The sequence below is a fragment of the Eubalaena glacialis genome, chromosome 2 (assembly GCF_028564815.1).
Source record: "Eubalaena glacialis isolate mEubGla1 chromosome 2, mEubGla1.1.hap2.+ XY, whole genome shotgun sequence".
In the NCBI taxonomy this organism is placed as follows: domain Eukaryota; kingdom Metazoa; phylum Chordata; class Mammalia; order Artiodactyla; family Balaenidae; genus Eubalaena; species Eubalaena glacialis.
In genome coordinates, this window is record NC_083717.1 from 33,397,168 (window position 1) to 33,414,041 (window position 16,874).

General features: G+C 39.6%; 1 protein-coding gene across 1 annotated transcript in view; it reads right to left on the reverse strand.

Annotated features, from left to right (window-relative positions):
- Nucleotides 1-1,124: 1,124 nt before the first annotated feature.
- The window catches only part of MTHFS (methenyltetrahydrofolate synthetase), a 305,315-nt gene continuing 289,565 nt past the window's right edge, over nucleotides 1,125-16,874 (reverse strand). Inside the window, exon 5 of the mRNA XM_061181713.1 lies at nucleotides 1,125-1,430. Coding sequence (XP_061037696.1) covers nucleotides 1,427-1,430 — 4 coding nt within the window. The 3' untranslated portion in view covers nucleotides 1,125-1,426. The remainder of the gene's footprint in view (nucleotides 1,431-16,874) is intronic.

The following is a 16,874-nucleotide window of genomic DNA, read 5'->3' on the forward strand; positions in this document are numbered from 1 at the left end:
AAGGGATGAGAAAGGAGGACAAAGGAAAAGAAGTAAAACCTGTAAAATTCATCTTTCATCGGCTATAAAGGGGAGTTAAAAGTTGTGCTTGTTTAGAAAGTTTAGAAATGGTGATTGTAGCTGTAAGAATGTTCGTGGAATGTCTCATTGATCGCAAATGATTTTTTTAAAAATTAGAGGGTTACTTTTTAAAATTCTTTAAGACAGAAAATGAAGTATAAAACTATCGTTTATCAAAACACACATCAAAAATCAAAAGAGAAGACAGAGGACAAGTAGACATAAAGTGGGATGACAGATGATAAACATGGTGTGGTGTTTATAAAAATGAATGTAAGTGGCCTATCAAGCTATTTAAAGACTGTACTTTTTTTCTCTTTTTGGCTGTGCCTCTCGGCCTGTGGGATCTTAGTTCCCCGACCAGGGATTGAACCCGGGCCACGGCAGTGAGAGTGCCGAGTCCTAACCACTAGACCACCAGGGAATTCACTAAAGATTATATTTTTTAAAAAGTTACCATTAAGTTGTCCGTAAGATATGTTTCTGCAGCAGAAAGATTCTAAAAGTTAAAAATAAATTCATGGGCCAGAATATGCCTGTCAAATTCAAACCAAGGAACAGCCAGATTAATTCTGGACAGCACAGTGTTTAAAAGCAAAAGTTTTACATAAGACTTGCAAGCACATACAGCAAAATACTATAAAAATACACGAGAAATGAAACAAAAACGTGCTTTTTTGTTTTTTTTGGGACAGAGAAAGTAATTTACCATTATCAGTCTATTACAGATCCAAGTTGACAAGAGATTAAATAAGGACATAGAAAAAATGAAAGACACAATAAATGCAGTACATATAACAGACTTATATTAAGTTCCATAATCCACAAATATGGATTACTTTTTCTTTTGAAGTATACATACCTGCTCTATAAGCAAAAAATGATCACATACTAAATCATATCTGTAAACACAGGAGCAGAAGTTTTATAGATAATACTTTGAGATCACAATGCAATAAGTTAAAAATTCAAATAGATATTAAAAAGAAAAAATACTCAGACATCTAGAAACTAAGAATAACGTCTTGCATGTTGCTGAGACAAAGAGGAAATTGAAACCAAGAGAAACAGAAAGAGACAGGGAGAGATGGGAGAATAAGTGAGAATGAACTTAACACTTTTGTAACAGAAAATCACATCAAGGGAAAAATAAAAGAAATAAAACAATACCAGAAAAAAACTAAAAGAAAGAAGCAATGGAATAAGAAAAAAAGAAAAAAAGAGAAAAGCAGTGAAATGTAGGGTTTAAAGGGGTCCAAAGCTGAAGTCAAATGGACCTGGGTTGCTTATCTTCACTCCAACACACACAGCTCTGCAACCTTGGAACATCTGGTTAATTTCTCTGTGATCCATTTTCCCATGTTTCTCATCTGTAAAATATGGGTAACAGTGCCATTTTTATAGGGTTGCTGTAAAAATTATATTCAATAATGTCTGGTAAAGCTTAAAGCACAGTGTCTGGTAAAAAACTGATAAAGGATGAATGAATCTTAAGAGTTTGAAGTGGTAGTTACTGTTTCTGTAAGAATGGTAGTAGTAATAGCAGTGTTACTAAAAGCTACAACTTTGAAAGGCAAACAGAACAATCAAACAAAGCCTCTGGTCAACCTTTTAACAATATAAGAAATACAAAATAGATCATTAAATATGCGAATGAGATTCTAGTAACTAATAGTACAGGAAAACTTTTAAGTATATGGCAATATTACATATAGTTGTAGGATAAGAAATTTATCAATTTCAAGGATAGTTATTCTTCACGTGTGTGTGTGTGTGTATGTATGCATCCAACTGTATGGGTATGAGTATGTATAAAGATGACACAACACACACTCACACACCCCTAAAACAGATGGGGTCAAAGGCAAAAGGAAACACGAATAAGTCATTAAAATTTCTCAAAGGTCCTCATGGATTTATTGATAAACCTGTCTAAATATTTAGGACATTTACAATCTCCACCCAGCACCATAAGTTCTTAAGTACTAAAAAAATTTTTAATTCATCCTATTTGTTTCTAATTTCTACATCTAACTGAGAAAAAGTTTGAAATGGATTAGAAGAAAATATCAGAGAATATTTTTATAGGCTGAGAGTAGGGAATTATTTCTTAAAGGTAAAAAGCACTGATCACAAAGAAAAATATTTTAAAATCTGACTGCATCAAAATGACAATTTTTTTATTTGAGGTATAACTGATGTACAATATTATGTAAGCTTTAGGTGTACAACATAGTGATTCACAATTTTTAAAGGTTATACTCCACTTATATTTATTATAAAATATTGGCTATATTCCCTGTGTTGTACAATATATCTTGTAGCTTGTTTATTTTATACATAGTAGTTTGTACCCCTGAACCTTTACCCCTATTTTACCCCTCCCTCTTCCCTCTCCCCACTGGTAACCACTAGTTTGTTCTCTATATCTATGAGTCAGCTTCTTTTTTGTTATATTCACTAATTTATTTTATTTTTCAGATATCATGCAGTACTTGTCTTTCTCTGACTGACTTAATTCACTTAGCATAAGGCTCTCTAAGTCTATCCATATTGTTGCAAATGGCAAAATTTCATCCTTTTTTATGGCTGAGTAATATTCCACTGTATATATTAACCACATCTTCTTTATCCATTCATCTGTTGATGGACACTTAGGTTGCTTCCACATCTTGGCAATTGTAAATAATGCTGGTATGAACATTGGGGTGCATATACATGTTGGAATTAGTGTTTTCTCTCTCTCTCTTTGTTATATATCCAAGAGTGGAATTACTGTGTCAAATGGTAGTTCTATTATTAGTTTTTTGAGAAGCCTCCATACTGTTTTCCACAGTGGATGCATCAATTTCCATTCCCACTAACAGTGTACAAGGGTTCCCTTTTCTCCACATCCTCACCAACATTTGTTATTTCTGGTCTCTTTGATGATAGCCATTCTGACAGGTGTGAGGTGATACTTCATTGTGGTTTTGATTTGCATTACCCTGATGATTAGTGATGTTGAGCATCTTTTCATGTTCCTGTTGGCTAACTGTATGTCTTCTTTGGAAAAGTATCTATTCAGATCTTCTGCCCATTTTTTAATCAAGCTGTTTGGTTTTTTGCTGTTGAGCTGTTGATGTATTTTGAATATTAACCCTTTATCTCTCATATCACTTGCAAATATTTTCTCCCATTCAGTAGGTTGTCTTTTAGTTTTGCTGATGGTTTCCTTTGCTGTGCAAAAGTTTATAAGTTTGACTAGGTCCCATTTGTTTATTTTTGCTTTTATTTCCTTTACTTTAGGAGACAGATCCACAAAAACAATACTACGATTTATGTCAAAGAGTGTTCTGCCTTTGTTTTCTTCTAAGAGTCTTATGGTTTCGGTCTTACCTTTAGGTCTTTAGTCCATTTTGAGTTTATTTTATCAATATATGATGTTAAAGAATGTTCTGAAAATGACACTTTTGGGCATGATAAAAATGCAATAAAGTTAAATAAAAAGATTAGAAAATATATGTGTGGCACTTCTAAAGACAAAGAATTAATTTCCAAAATACCTAAAGAGCTTCTACAAATTAACAAAGACAAGAACAATAGAAGAATAGAAAAAGAATGAGCAAAGATAATGACCAGGCGATTCGAAGATATATGATGCACAACATAAAAAATACAAATACCTCTATGTTCTCTAAAAATAACAAAAATCACAGCAAAACCAGGGAAAATATTCTGGAAGTGTCCCTATCAGCCATATTGCAGTGAAGTGATATTTTGGTTTTGACTCTCTCTCTCGCCATCCCCATCCCTGCACTGTATTAGGAAATGGAATATACACATATCTGTGTATCTTGCACTGAATGTGCTGGGCACATAGGCTCACAGTCAATGTGGAACTGCTGAACTGAATTATGAATTCTATTAGGGGCACAAGGAAAATGGTTATTTACAAAAGAGGAAATCTGACTAGAAAACTGACATATGGAAAAAGATTTAGGCTCCCCAGTGATCAAAAAATTGCAGATTAAAACAGCCAGGCATTACCATCTTTCACCTACTTCATCAGCAAGAAGTCAAATAAGATCACAGCCTGGTGGCCTCAAGCAACAGGGCAGCGAGGTTGTGACCACTCTCTCCCCCACACTGGAGCAGAAGTTGCTGAAGATTTACCATGGTGGCTTCAGCACTGCTGTTTCTTTGATTTGCTTACCAAAAAATGCAGTGAAAACCAAGTGTAAGCACCTTGGCTGCCAGAGACCCTGAATGCCCCATCTTTCCATCCTAGCAGTTACCGAAAAACCTCAAAAGGCCATTTTAATTTCCTCTCCCTATTGATCTGAGATCTGGTTTCTCAGGCAGCCGAGGTGCTGGATGAACGCAGGGAAATCCATCCATCAATTCTGTGGCTGCCATAGCATGGCGATTTTGAATCTTGCAATAAAACAAGATTAATGGTCTTGACTTCAGTTTGACATTTCAGCAATGAGGGTTGTGTCTGCCAGGTTCCTACACCCCTTTCCTTCTTGTCTCCCAGCCATTTTGTAATCACCAGCCAGGTCCCTCCTGCTCCTTTGGATTCCTGAAGAGAAATCATGGAAAAGGAATACGTATGGTGAGCTTGGAAAAGGCAAATCACTCTGATTTCTGCTCGTCTTCAAAAGCTAGTGGGGATTTCACTGGGAAATGGACTCTCACAGCCATGGTGATGGGACCAAGCATTAACTGTTGAATTGTCTGAGTGATCATTTCATCCAGCCAAATGCGCCTACCGCATATCCAGCACTGTGTGGGCAGCTGGGAGAGGGGAGAGGGAATATACAAAGAACTCTAAGGTGTCTTCTCTAAAGGGGACTGAGGGCTGTTGGCGTGGTCAGAGCTCAGGGACGTGGTTCTAAATAAAAGTACAAGGAAAGAGCAAATGGGTTAGAGAGCTGGGGACAGGCTTCTTGGGGAAAGTGGGACTTGAGCTTGACTTTAAAAGAAGATGGGGGGGGGTGGAAAAAGATGGCGGACTAGGAGGACACGGAATTCACGTCTCCGCACAACTAGGGCAGCTACCAGGCACTGGTAGGGGACCACAGACACCTAAGGGGATGGGAGGAACCCCCAGCGACCAGGCAGGATGTGGAGCATGGGGAGGAGTGAGGGGGGAGGAGAAGTGGAGGCAGGATGAGACTGGCGCCCCTGAGCGGTGGTGGGGGAAGGGGAAGGGAGCTCACACCCAAAGGGGGAAATTGGGGCACAATTTCCCAGGGGCCAGGTTTCCCCTGTTCACTTGGGCCCCTGGGAGCCTGCTGAGAACGCAGGCCTTATCCTCTGCCCACTGAGGCCCCCTCTAGCCACTCGGGTCCTCAGGGAGTGGGAGGGAGGGAAGGGGAAGCAAAAGTAAAGGCCGGACGTCTGGGACCTGCACCCCTGAGGGGTGGCTGGGGGAGGGGAGGAGTTCCTACACCCTGCAGGACCCACCCATGGCTTGAGGTCCAGTGGGGATGGGGGAGACAGTGGGGAGGGGCGTGAAGTAACGGAAGGGAATGCGGCCAGCGCGTTCCCTGCCCACTTAGGCACCAGGGAGCCCATTGGGCTCCCGGGCCTAAATCTCTGCCCTCAGAGCCTCCCTCCTGCCACACAGAACCCAAGCCCCGCCCCTACACCCTCACCCAGGGCCCTACCTCTACACTCAGAGACCCCCTCTGAGACCCCCTCCAACGCTCTGGGCCTAAACCCCACCCACACACCCTCAGCACACCGTGCTGCCTCTCCCCTTCCACACAGGTCCTAAGCAGAGGCCCCGCCCCTTGAACGTCGCCCCACCTAGGCCCTGCCCCAAGGCCTTTTCCGGCTGCTGTGTCCTGAGCCTAGGCCCCGCCCCACACTCAAACGTCACCCCTCCCCACCCAGCAAGGTCCACCCCACCCTAAACCCCACCCCTGCCTAAGTTCCACCCCGACCTAAACTACACAACCATAGACAAGGCTTTTTTTTTTTTTGCTCTTTTAGAGTGGGGTTCTGTTTTACCTTGTTAATTCATTGTTGTTGATTCATTTATATTTTTATTTTTTCTAATAAATATTTTATTTTTCTAATTTTATTTTATTCTTTCTACTTTGTTATTGTTCTCTCCTTTTGGCTTGTTCCCCCACCCCCACCTTTTTTTTTCTTTTTTCTGTTGTGGTTTTATTTTACCTTGTTGCATTTGTTTCATTATATTTTAATTTTTCCTAATATATTTTTTATCTTTCTAATTTTATTTTGTTTTTTATTCTTTGTTATTGTACTGCTCCTTTTCTTCTTTCTTTTTTTTTTTTTTTCTTCTGCCACACCACATGGCTTGCAGGATCTCGGTCCCCAGGCCGGAAGTTGGGCCCAAGCTCCTGTGGTGGGAGCTCCAAGTCCAAACCACTGGACTGACAGAGAACCTCAGACCCCAGGGAATATAAATAGAGTGAGGCTTCCTGGAGGTCCTCATCTCAGCACCAAGACCCGGCTCTATCCAATTGACTGCAAACTCCAGTGTTGGACACCTCAAGCCAAACAACCATTAAGACAGGAATACAGCCCAACCCATCAAAAACATTTTTAAAAAAATATGTTACAGACGAAGGAGCATGGTAAAAACCTGCAAGATCAAATAAATGAAGATGAAATAGGCAACCTACCTGAAAAAGAATTCAGAGTAATGATAGAAAAGATGATCCAAAACCTCGTACAGAATGGAGAAAATACAAGAAGCATTTAACAAGGATCTAGAAGAACTGAAGAGCAAACAAACAGTGATGAACAACACAATAACTGAAATTAAAAATACTCTAAAAGGAATCAACAACAGAATAACTGAGGCAAAAGAATGGATAAGTGAGCTGGAAGATAAAATGTAGGAAATAACTGCCAGGGAGCAGAATAAAGAAAAAAGAATGAAAAGAATTGAGGACAGTCTCAGAGACCTCTGGGACAACATTAAATGCACCAACATTCGAATTATAGGGGTCCCAGAAGAAGAAAAAAAGAAAGGGTCTGAGAAAATATTTGAAGAGATTATAGTAGAAACTTCCCTAACATGGGAAAGGAAATAGTCAATCAAGTCAAAGAAGCGCAGGGAGTCCCATACTGGATAAACCCAAAGAGAAACACGCCGAGACACATATTAATCAAATTATCAGAAATTAAATACAAAGAAAAAATATTAAAAGCAACAAATAACATACAAGGGAATCCCCATAAGGTTAAGAGCTGATCTTTCAGCAGAAACTCTGCAAGCCAGAAGGGAGTGGCAGGACATATTTAAAGTGATGAAAGGGAAAAACCTACAACCAAGATTACTCTACCCAGCAAGGATCTCATTCAGATTTGATGGAGAAGACAAAAGCTTTGCAGACAAGCAAAGCTAAGAGACTTCAGCACCACCAAACCAGCTTTACAACAAATGCTAAAGGAACTTCTCTAGGCAAGAAACACAAGAGAAGAAAAAGACCCACAAAAACAAACCCGAAACAATTAAGAAAATGGTAATAGGAACATACTTATCAATAATCACATTGAATGTAAATGGATTAAATGCTCCAACCAAAAGACACAGACTGGCTGAATGGATACAAAAACAAGACCCTTATATATGCTGTCTACAGGAAAACCACTTCAGACCTAGGACACATACAGATTGAAAGTGAGGGGATGGAAAAAGATATTCCATGCAAATGGAAATCACAAGAAAGCTGGAGTAGCAATACTCATATCAGATAAAATAGACTTTAAAATAAAGACTGTTACAAGAGATAAGGAAGGACACTACATAATGATCAAGGGATCAATTCAACAAGAAAACATAACAATTATCAACATTTATGCACCCAACATAGGAGCACCTCAATACATAAGGTAAATGCTAACAACCATAAAAGGAGAAATCAACAGAAACACAATAATAGTGGGGGACTTTAACATCCCACTTACACCAATAGACAGATCATCCAGACAGAAAATAAGTAAATAAATAAGACACAACAGACCAGATAGAAACTGCTTTTTACTTCATAGCACTTTTTTGGTGCCCTGCCTAAATCCTGCTAGTCTTCCTAGAATTAACTGATGGTAAAACTCGCCCTCAATCAAGTCTTAATTTATTCCAAGATTTTCTCCATGGTCATTTTTCAACATTCTCTCAACAATGTTAGCATATTATAGAAATTAATTCTAACTGTAAAAAAAATCTTTGTCTGCCTGTCTATCTATCTATTATCACTGTTCTCACCTAATATATCATCTATTGAGATATATAGATTCTTTTTTCCTATTATATATAAATATTTGGTTATTTTAAATGTTATATAAATATCCATATGCTGATATATATATATATATATATATATATATATATATATATATATATCTCAAAACCTGAGATAGTATTCCCCCAAATTATCCTCCAATAAAAAGGGTATTGCCTTATATTCAAGTCCTTAAAAATTCTCTATTAATTTCCATTTCTTAGTATTCTGAATAGGAAATTGCTGCTTGGGAGAAGGCATATTTTTTCCAGATGATTTCATTCAGTTCCCAATGATAATTGAATTGAAATGCTGTGCTGGATTGTCTGATGTTAACCTTATTTAACTTTTTATGACTTTAAATATTTTTATCAATATTCTTGAATACCCTATATTGAAAAAATTATTACTTTCAAATAATGATAATTTTTTCGAATATTGATATATTTTCTTTATTTTAATATATGATCTGTCACATCAGAATACTGATAAATAATGGTGGTGGCATCATACATTTTGTTATTTGTTTCTGCTAGTAATGTGATAAATCAAGTATTTCATTAAGTGTGGTGTAGTTTCTGGTTCTAGACTCAATTCTTCATTATGTTTAAAAAATACACTGTTATTCCTAGTTAACTAATAATTTAAGAAACTGTATTCTGTTTGGCATGAAAATATTTTAGGAGAGTTTTGTTTAATTTGATCTTTTTGGTTTAACCTTTTTATAAATTTCTGGTGTTAATGTAATAAGATAGGAGAAAATAGTCTGTATGATTGTATTTCTCAGAATTTATTAAATTTTCTTTCTGGAAAAAAAAAAAGAAAGAAGATGGGGACTTCCCTTGTGGCACAGTGGTTAAGATTCCGTGCTCCCAATGCAGGGGACCCGGGTTCAATCTCTGGTCAGGGAACTAGATCCCACATGCACGCCACAACTAAGAGTTCGCATGCTGCAACTAAGACCTGGCACAACCAAATAAAATTAAAAAGCAAAACAAAAAAGTGAAAAAAAATTTTTTTAAATAAATAGAAGATGAAGGCGGGACTTCCCGGGCAGTCCAGTGGTTAAGACTTCGCCTTCCAATGCAGGGGGTGCGGGTTCGATCCCTGATCAGTGAACTAAGATCCCACATGCCTCGCAGCCAAATAACCAAAACATAAAACGGGAATAAAGATTCAGACCTACTAGAGAATGGACTTGAGGATACGGGGAGGGGGAAGGGTAAGCTGGGACAAAGTGAGAGAGTGGCATGGACATATATACACTACCAAATGTAAAATAGATGGCTAGTGGGAAGCAGCCACATAGCCCAGGGAGATCAGCTCGGTGCTTTGTGACCAGCTAGAGGGGTGGGATAGGGAGGCTGGGAGGGAGCGAGATGCAAGAGGGAAGAGATATGGGGGTATATGTATATGTATAACTGATTCACTTTGTTGTAAAGCAGAAATTAACACACCATTGGAAAGCAATTATACTCCAATAAAGATGTTTAAAAAACAAAAAAGGAAAACAGAAGCAATATTACAACAAATTCAATAAAGACTTTAAAAATGGTCCACATCAAAAAAAATCTTGGGAGGGAGGGGCAAGATGGCGGAAGAGTAAGACGCGGAGATCACCTTCCTCCCCACAGATACATGAGAAATACATCTACACGTGGAACTGCTCCTACAGAACACCCACTGAACGCTGGCAGAAGACGTCAGACCTCCCAAAAGGCAAGAAAATCCCCACGTACTTGGGTAGGGCAAAAGAAAAAAGAAATAACAGAGACAAAAGAATAGGGACGGGACCTGCACCAGTGGGAGGGAGCTGTGAAGGAGGAAAGGTTTCCACACACTAGGAAGCCCCTTCGTAGGCAGAGACTGCGGGTAGCAGAGGGGGGAAGCTTCAGAGCCACGGAGGAGAGCGCAGCCACATTGGTGCGGAGGGCAAAGCGGAGATTCCCGCACAGAGGAGCGGTGCTGACCAGCACTCACCAGCCCGAGAGGCTTGTCTGCTCAGCCGCCGGGGCGGGCGGGGCCTGGGAGCTGGGGCTCGGGCTTCGGTGCTAGCCGGGAGGGAGTCCGGGAAAAAGACTGCAGCTGCCGAAGAGGCAAGAGAATTTTTCTTGCCTCTTTGTTTCGCGGCGCGCAAGGAGAGGGGATTCAGAGCGCCGCCTAAACGAGCTCCAGAGACGGGCGCGAGCCGCGGCTATCAGCGCGGATCCCACAGCAACAGGGACGCAGAGGGAAAAACAGAGAGATTCCCGCACAGAGGCTCGGCGCCGAGCAGCACTCACCAGCCCGAGAGGCTTGTCTGCTCCCCCGCCGGGGCGGGCGGGGCTGGGAGCTGAGGCTCGGGCTTCGGTCGGATCCCAGGGAGAGGACTGGGGTTGGCTGCGTGAACACAGCCTGAAGGGGCTAGCGCACCACAACTAGCCGGGAGGGTGCCCGAGAAAAAGTCTGCAGCTGCCGAAGAGGCAAGAGACTTTTTCTTGCCTCTTTGTCTCACGGCGTGCAAGGAGAGGGGATTCAGAGCGACACTTAAACGAACTCCAGAGACAGGCGCGAGCCGCGGCTATCAGCGCGGACCCCAGAGACGGGCATGAGACGCTAAGGCTGCTGCCGCCGCCACCAAAAAGCCTGTGGGCGAGCACAGGTCACTCTCCACACCGCCCCTCCCGGGAGCCTGTGCAGCCCGCCACGGCCAGGCTCCCGTAATCTGGGGACAACTTCCCCCGGGAGAGCGCACGGCGCGCCTCAGGCTGCTGCAACGTCACGCCGGCTTCTGCCGCCACAGGCTCGCCCCGCCTCCTCCGTACCGCTTTCTCCCCCCGGCCTGACTGAGCCAGAGCCCCCGCATCAGCTGCTCCTTTAACCCCGTTCTGTCTGGGCGGGGAACAGACGCCCTCAGGCGACCTACATGCAGAGGCGGGTCCAAATCCAAAGCTGAACCCCGGGAGCTGTACGAACAAAGAAGAGAAAGGGAAATCTCTCCCAGCAGCCTCAGAAGCAGCGGATTAAAGCTCCACAAACAACTTGATGTGCCTGCATCTGTTGAATACCTGAATAGACAACGAATCATCCCAAATTTAGGAGGTGGACTTTGGGAGCAGGATATATTAACTTTTCCCCTTTTCCTTTTTTTGTGAGTGTATATGTGTATGCTTCTGGGTGAGATTTTGTCTGTATAGCTTTGCTCTCACCGTTAGTCCTAGGGTTAGGTCCGTCCGTTTTTTTTTTTTTTTACTTAAAAAGATTTTTTTCCCTAATAAATGTTTTCTTAATAATTTTTTCCTTATTTTCTATTTTTAAAAAATTTTAAAAAATTTTTAATAAGTTTTTTCATATTTTTTATTTTAAAAAATTAAAAAAATTGTTTTTCTTAATAAATTTTTTCTTAATTTTTTTCTTATTTTTAGTATAAAAAATTAATAAATCTATTTTTAAAAATTAAAAAAATTTTTTTTCTTAATAAATTTATTCTTAATAATTTTTTTCTTATTTTTTATTATAATTGCTTTATTTTATTTTATTTTATCCTCTTTCTTTCTTTCTTTCCATTTTTTCTCCCTTTTATTCTGAGCCGTGTGGATGAAAGGCTCTTGGTGCTCCAGCCAGGCATCAGGGCTGTGCCTCTGAGGTGGGAGAGCCAACTTCAGGACACTGGTCCACAAGAGACCTCCCAGCTCCACGTAATACCAAACGGCGAAAATCTCTCAGAGATCTCCATCTCAACATCAAGACCCAGCTTCACTCAACGACCAGCAAGCTACAGTGCTGGACACCCTATGCCAAACAACTAGCAAGACAGGAACACAGCCCCATCCATTAACAGAGAGGCTGCCTAAAATCATAATAAGGCCATAGACACCCCAAAACACACCACCAGACGTGGACGAGCCCACCAGAAAGACAACATCCAGCCTCATCCACCAGAACACAGGCACTAGTTCCCTCCACCAGGAAACCTACACAACCCACTGAGCCAACCTTAGCCACTGGGGACAGATACCAAAAACAACGTGAACTACGAACCCGCAGCCTGTGAAAAGGAGACCCCAAACACAGTAAGATAAGCAAAATGAGAAGACAGAAAAACACACAGCAGATGAAGGAGCAGGGTCAAAACACACCAGACCTAACAAATGAAGAGGAAATAGGTAGTCTACCTGAAAAAGAATTCAGAATAATGATAGTAAGGATGATCCAAAATCTTGGAAATAGAATAGACAAAATGCAAGAAACATTTAACAAGGACGTAGAAGAACTAAAGAGGAACCAAGCAACGATGAAAAGCACAATAAATGAAATTAAAAATACTCTAGATGGGATCAATAGCAGAATAACTGAGGCAGAAGAACGGATAAGTGACCTGGAAGATAAAATGGTGGAAATAACTACTGCAGAGCAGAATAAAGAAAAAAGAATGAAAAGAATTGAGGACAGTCTCAGAGACCTCTGGGACAACATTAAACGCACCAACATTCGAATTATAGGGGTCCCAGAAGAAGAAGAGAAAAAGAAAGGGACTGAGAAAATATTTGAAGAGATTATAGTTGAAAACTTCCCTAATATGGGAAAGGAAATAGTTAATCAAGTCCTGGAAGCACAGAGAGTCCCATACAGGATAAATCCAAGGAGAAACACACCAAGACACATATTAATCAAACTATCAAAAATTAAATATAAAGAAAACATATTAAAAGCAGCAAGGGAAAAACAACAAATAACACACAAGGGCATCCCCATAAGGTTAACAGCTGATCTCTCAGCAGAAACTCTGCAAGCCAGAAGGGAGTGGCAGGATATACTTAAAGTGATGAAGGAGAAAAACCTACAACCAAGATTACTCTACCCAGCAAGGATCTCATTCAGATTTGATGGAGAAATTAAAACCTTTACAGACAAGCAAAAGCTGAGAGAGTTCAGCACCACCAAACCAGCTTTACAACAAATGCTAAAGGAACTGCTCTAGGCAAGAAACACAAGAGAAGGAAAACACCTACAATAACAAACCCAAAACATTTAAGAAAATGGGAATAGGAACATACGTATCGATAATTACCTTAAATGTAAATGGATTAAATGCTCCCACCAAAAGACACAGACTGGCTGAATGGATACAAAAACAAGACCCATATATATGCTGTCTACAAGAGACCCACTTCAGACCTAGAGACACATACAGACTGAAAGTGAGGGGATGGAAAAAGATATTCCATGCAAATGGAAATCAAAAGAAAGCTGGAGTAGCAATTCTCATATCAGACAAAATAGACTTTAAAATAAAGACTATTACAAGAGACAAAGAAGGACACTATATAATGATCAAGGGATCGAACCAAGAGGAAGGTATAACAATTGTAAATATTTATGCACCCAACATAGGAGCACCTCAATACATAAGGCAAATACTAACAGCCATAAAAGGGGAAATCGACAGTAACACAATCATAGTAGGGGACTTTAACACCCCACTTTCACCAATGGACAGATCATCCAAAATGAAAATAAATAAGGAAACACAAGCCTTAAATGATACATTAAACAAGATGGACTTAATTGATATTTATAGGACATTCCACCCAAAAACAACAGAATACACATTTTTCTCAAGTGCTCATGGAACATTCTCCAGGATAGATCATATCTTGGGTCACAAATCAAGCCTTGGTAAATTTTAAAAAATTGAAATTGTATCAAGTATCTTTTCCGACCACAACGCTATGAGACTAGATATCAATTACAGGAAAAGATCTGTAAAAAATACAAACACATGGAGGCTACACAATACACTACTTAATAATGAAGGGATCACTGAAGAAATCAAAGGGGAAATCAAAAAATACCTAGAAACAAATGACAATGGAGACACGACAATCCAAAACCTATGGGATGCAGCAAAAGCAGTTCTAAGAGGGAAGTTTATAGCAATACAAGCCTACATCAAGAAACAGGAAACATCTCGAATAAACAACCTAACCTTGCACCTAAAGCAATTAGAGAAAGAAGAACAAAAAAACCCCAAAGCTAGCAGAAGGAAAGAAATCATAAAGATCAGATCAGAAATAAATGAAAAAGAAATGAAGGAAACAATAGCAAAAATCAATGAAACTAAAAGCTGGTTCTTTGAGAAGATAAACAAAATTGATAAACCATTAGCCAGACTCATCAAGAGAAAAAGGGAGAAGACTCAAATTAATAGAATTAGAAATGAAAAAGGAGAAGTAACCACTGACACTGCAGAAATACAAACGATCATGAGAGATTACTACAAGCAACTCTATGCCAATAAAATGGACAACCTGGAAGAAATGGACAGATTCTTAGAAATGCACAACCTGCCAAGACTGAACCAGGAAGAAATAGAAAATATGAACAGACCAATCACAAGCACTGAAATTGAAACTGTGATTAAAAATCTTCCAACACACAAAAGCCCAGGACCAGATGGCTTCACAGGCGAATTCTATCAAACATTTAGAGAAGAGCTAACATCTATCCTTCTCAAACTTCCAAAATATTGCAGAGGGAGGAACACTCCCCAACTCATTCTACGAGGCCACCATCACCCTGATACCAAAACCAGACAAAGATGTCACAAAGAAAGAAAACTACAGGCCAATATCACTGATGAACATAGATGCAAAAATCCTCAACAAAATACTAGCAAACAGAATCCAACAGCACATTAAAAAGATTATACACCATGATCAAGTGGGGTTTATTCCAGGAATGCAAGGATTCTTCAATATACACAAATCAATCAACGTGATACATCATATTAACAAATTGAAGGAGAAAAACCATATGATCATCTCAATAGATGCAGAGAAAGCTTTCGACAAAATTCAACACCCATTTATGATAAAAGTCCTGCAGAAAGTAGGCATAGAGGGAACTTTCCTCAACATAATAAAGGCCGTATATGACAAACCCACAGCCAACATTGTCCTCAATGGTGAAAAACTGAAACCATTTCCACTAAGATCAGGAACAAGACAAGGTTGCCCACTCTCACCACTATTATTCAACATAGTTTTGGAAGTGTTAGCCACAGCAATCAGAGAAGAAAAAGAAATAAAAGGAATCCAAATTGGAAAAGAAGAAGTAAAGCTGTCACTGTTTGCAGATGACATGATACTTTACATAGAGAATCCAAAAGATGCTACCAGAAAACTACTAGAGCTAATCAATGAATTTGGTAAAGTAGCAGGATACAAAATTAATGCACAGAAATCTCTTGCATTCCTGTATACTAATGATGAAAAATCTGAAAGTGAAATTAAGAAAACACTCCCGTTTACCATTGCAACAAAAAGAATAAAATATCTAGGAATAAACCTACCTAAGGAGACAAAAGACCTGTATGCAGAAAATTATAGGACATGGATGAAAGAAATTAAAGATGATACAAATAGATGGAGAGATATACCATGTTCTTGGATTGGAAGAATCAACATTGTGAAAATGACTCTGCTACCCAAAGCAATCTACAGATTCAATGCAATCCCTATCAAACTACCACTGGCATTTTTCACAGAACTAGAACAAAAAATTTCACAGTTTGTATGGAAACACAAAAGACCCTGAATAGCCTAAGCAATCTTGAGAACGAAAAATGGAGCTGGAGGAATCAGGCTCCCTGACTTCAGACTATATTACAAAGCTACAGTAATCAAGACAGTTTGGTACTGGCACAAAAACAGAAATATAGATCAATGGAACAGGATAGAAAGCCCAGAGATAAGCCCACGCACATATGGTCACCTTATCTTTGATAAAGGAGGCAAGCATATACAGTGGAGAAAAGACAGCCTCTTCAATAAGTGGTGCCGGGAAAATTGGACAGGTACATGTAAAAGTATGAAATTAGAACACTCCCTGACACCATACACAAAAATAAACTCAAAATGGATTAAAGACCTAAGTGTAAGGCCAGACACTATCAAACTCTTAGAGGAAAACATAGGCAGAACACCCTATGACATAAATCACAGCAAGACCCTTTTTGACCCAGGTCCTAGAGAAATGGAAATAAAAACACAAATAAACAAATGGGACCTAATGAAACTTAAAAGCTTTTGCACAGCAAAGGAAACCATAAACAAGACCGAAAGACAACCCTCAGAATGGGAGAAAATATTTGCAAATGAAGCAACGGACAAAGGATTAATCTCCAAGATTTACAAGCAGCTCATGCAGCTCAATAACAAAAAAACAAACAACCCAATCCAAAAATGGGCAGAAGACCTAAATAGACATTTCTCCAAAGAAGATATACAGATTGCCAACAAACACATGAAAGAATGCTCAACATCATTAATCATTAGAGAAATGCAAATCAAAACTACAATGAGGTATCATCTCACACCGGTCAGAATGGCCATCATCAAAAAATCTAGAAACAATAAATGCTGGAGAGGGTGTGGAGAAAAGGGAACCCTCTTGCACTGTTGGTGGGAATGTAAATTGATACAGCCACTATGGAGAACAGTATGGAGGTTCCTTAAAAAACTAAAAATAGAACTACCATATGACCCAGCAATCCCACTACTGGGCATATACCCTGAGAAAACCATA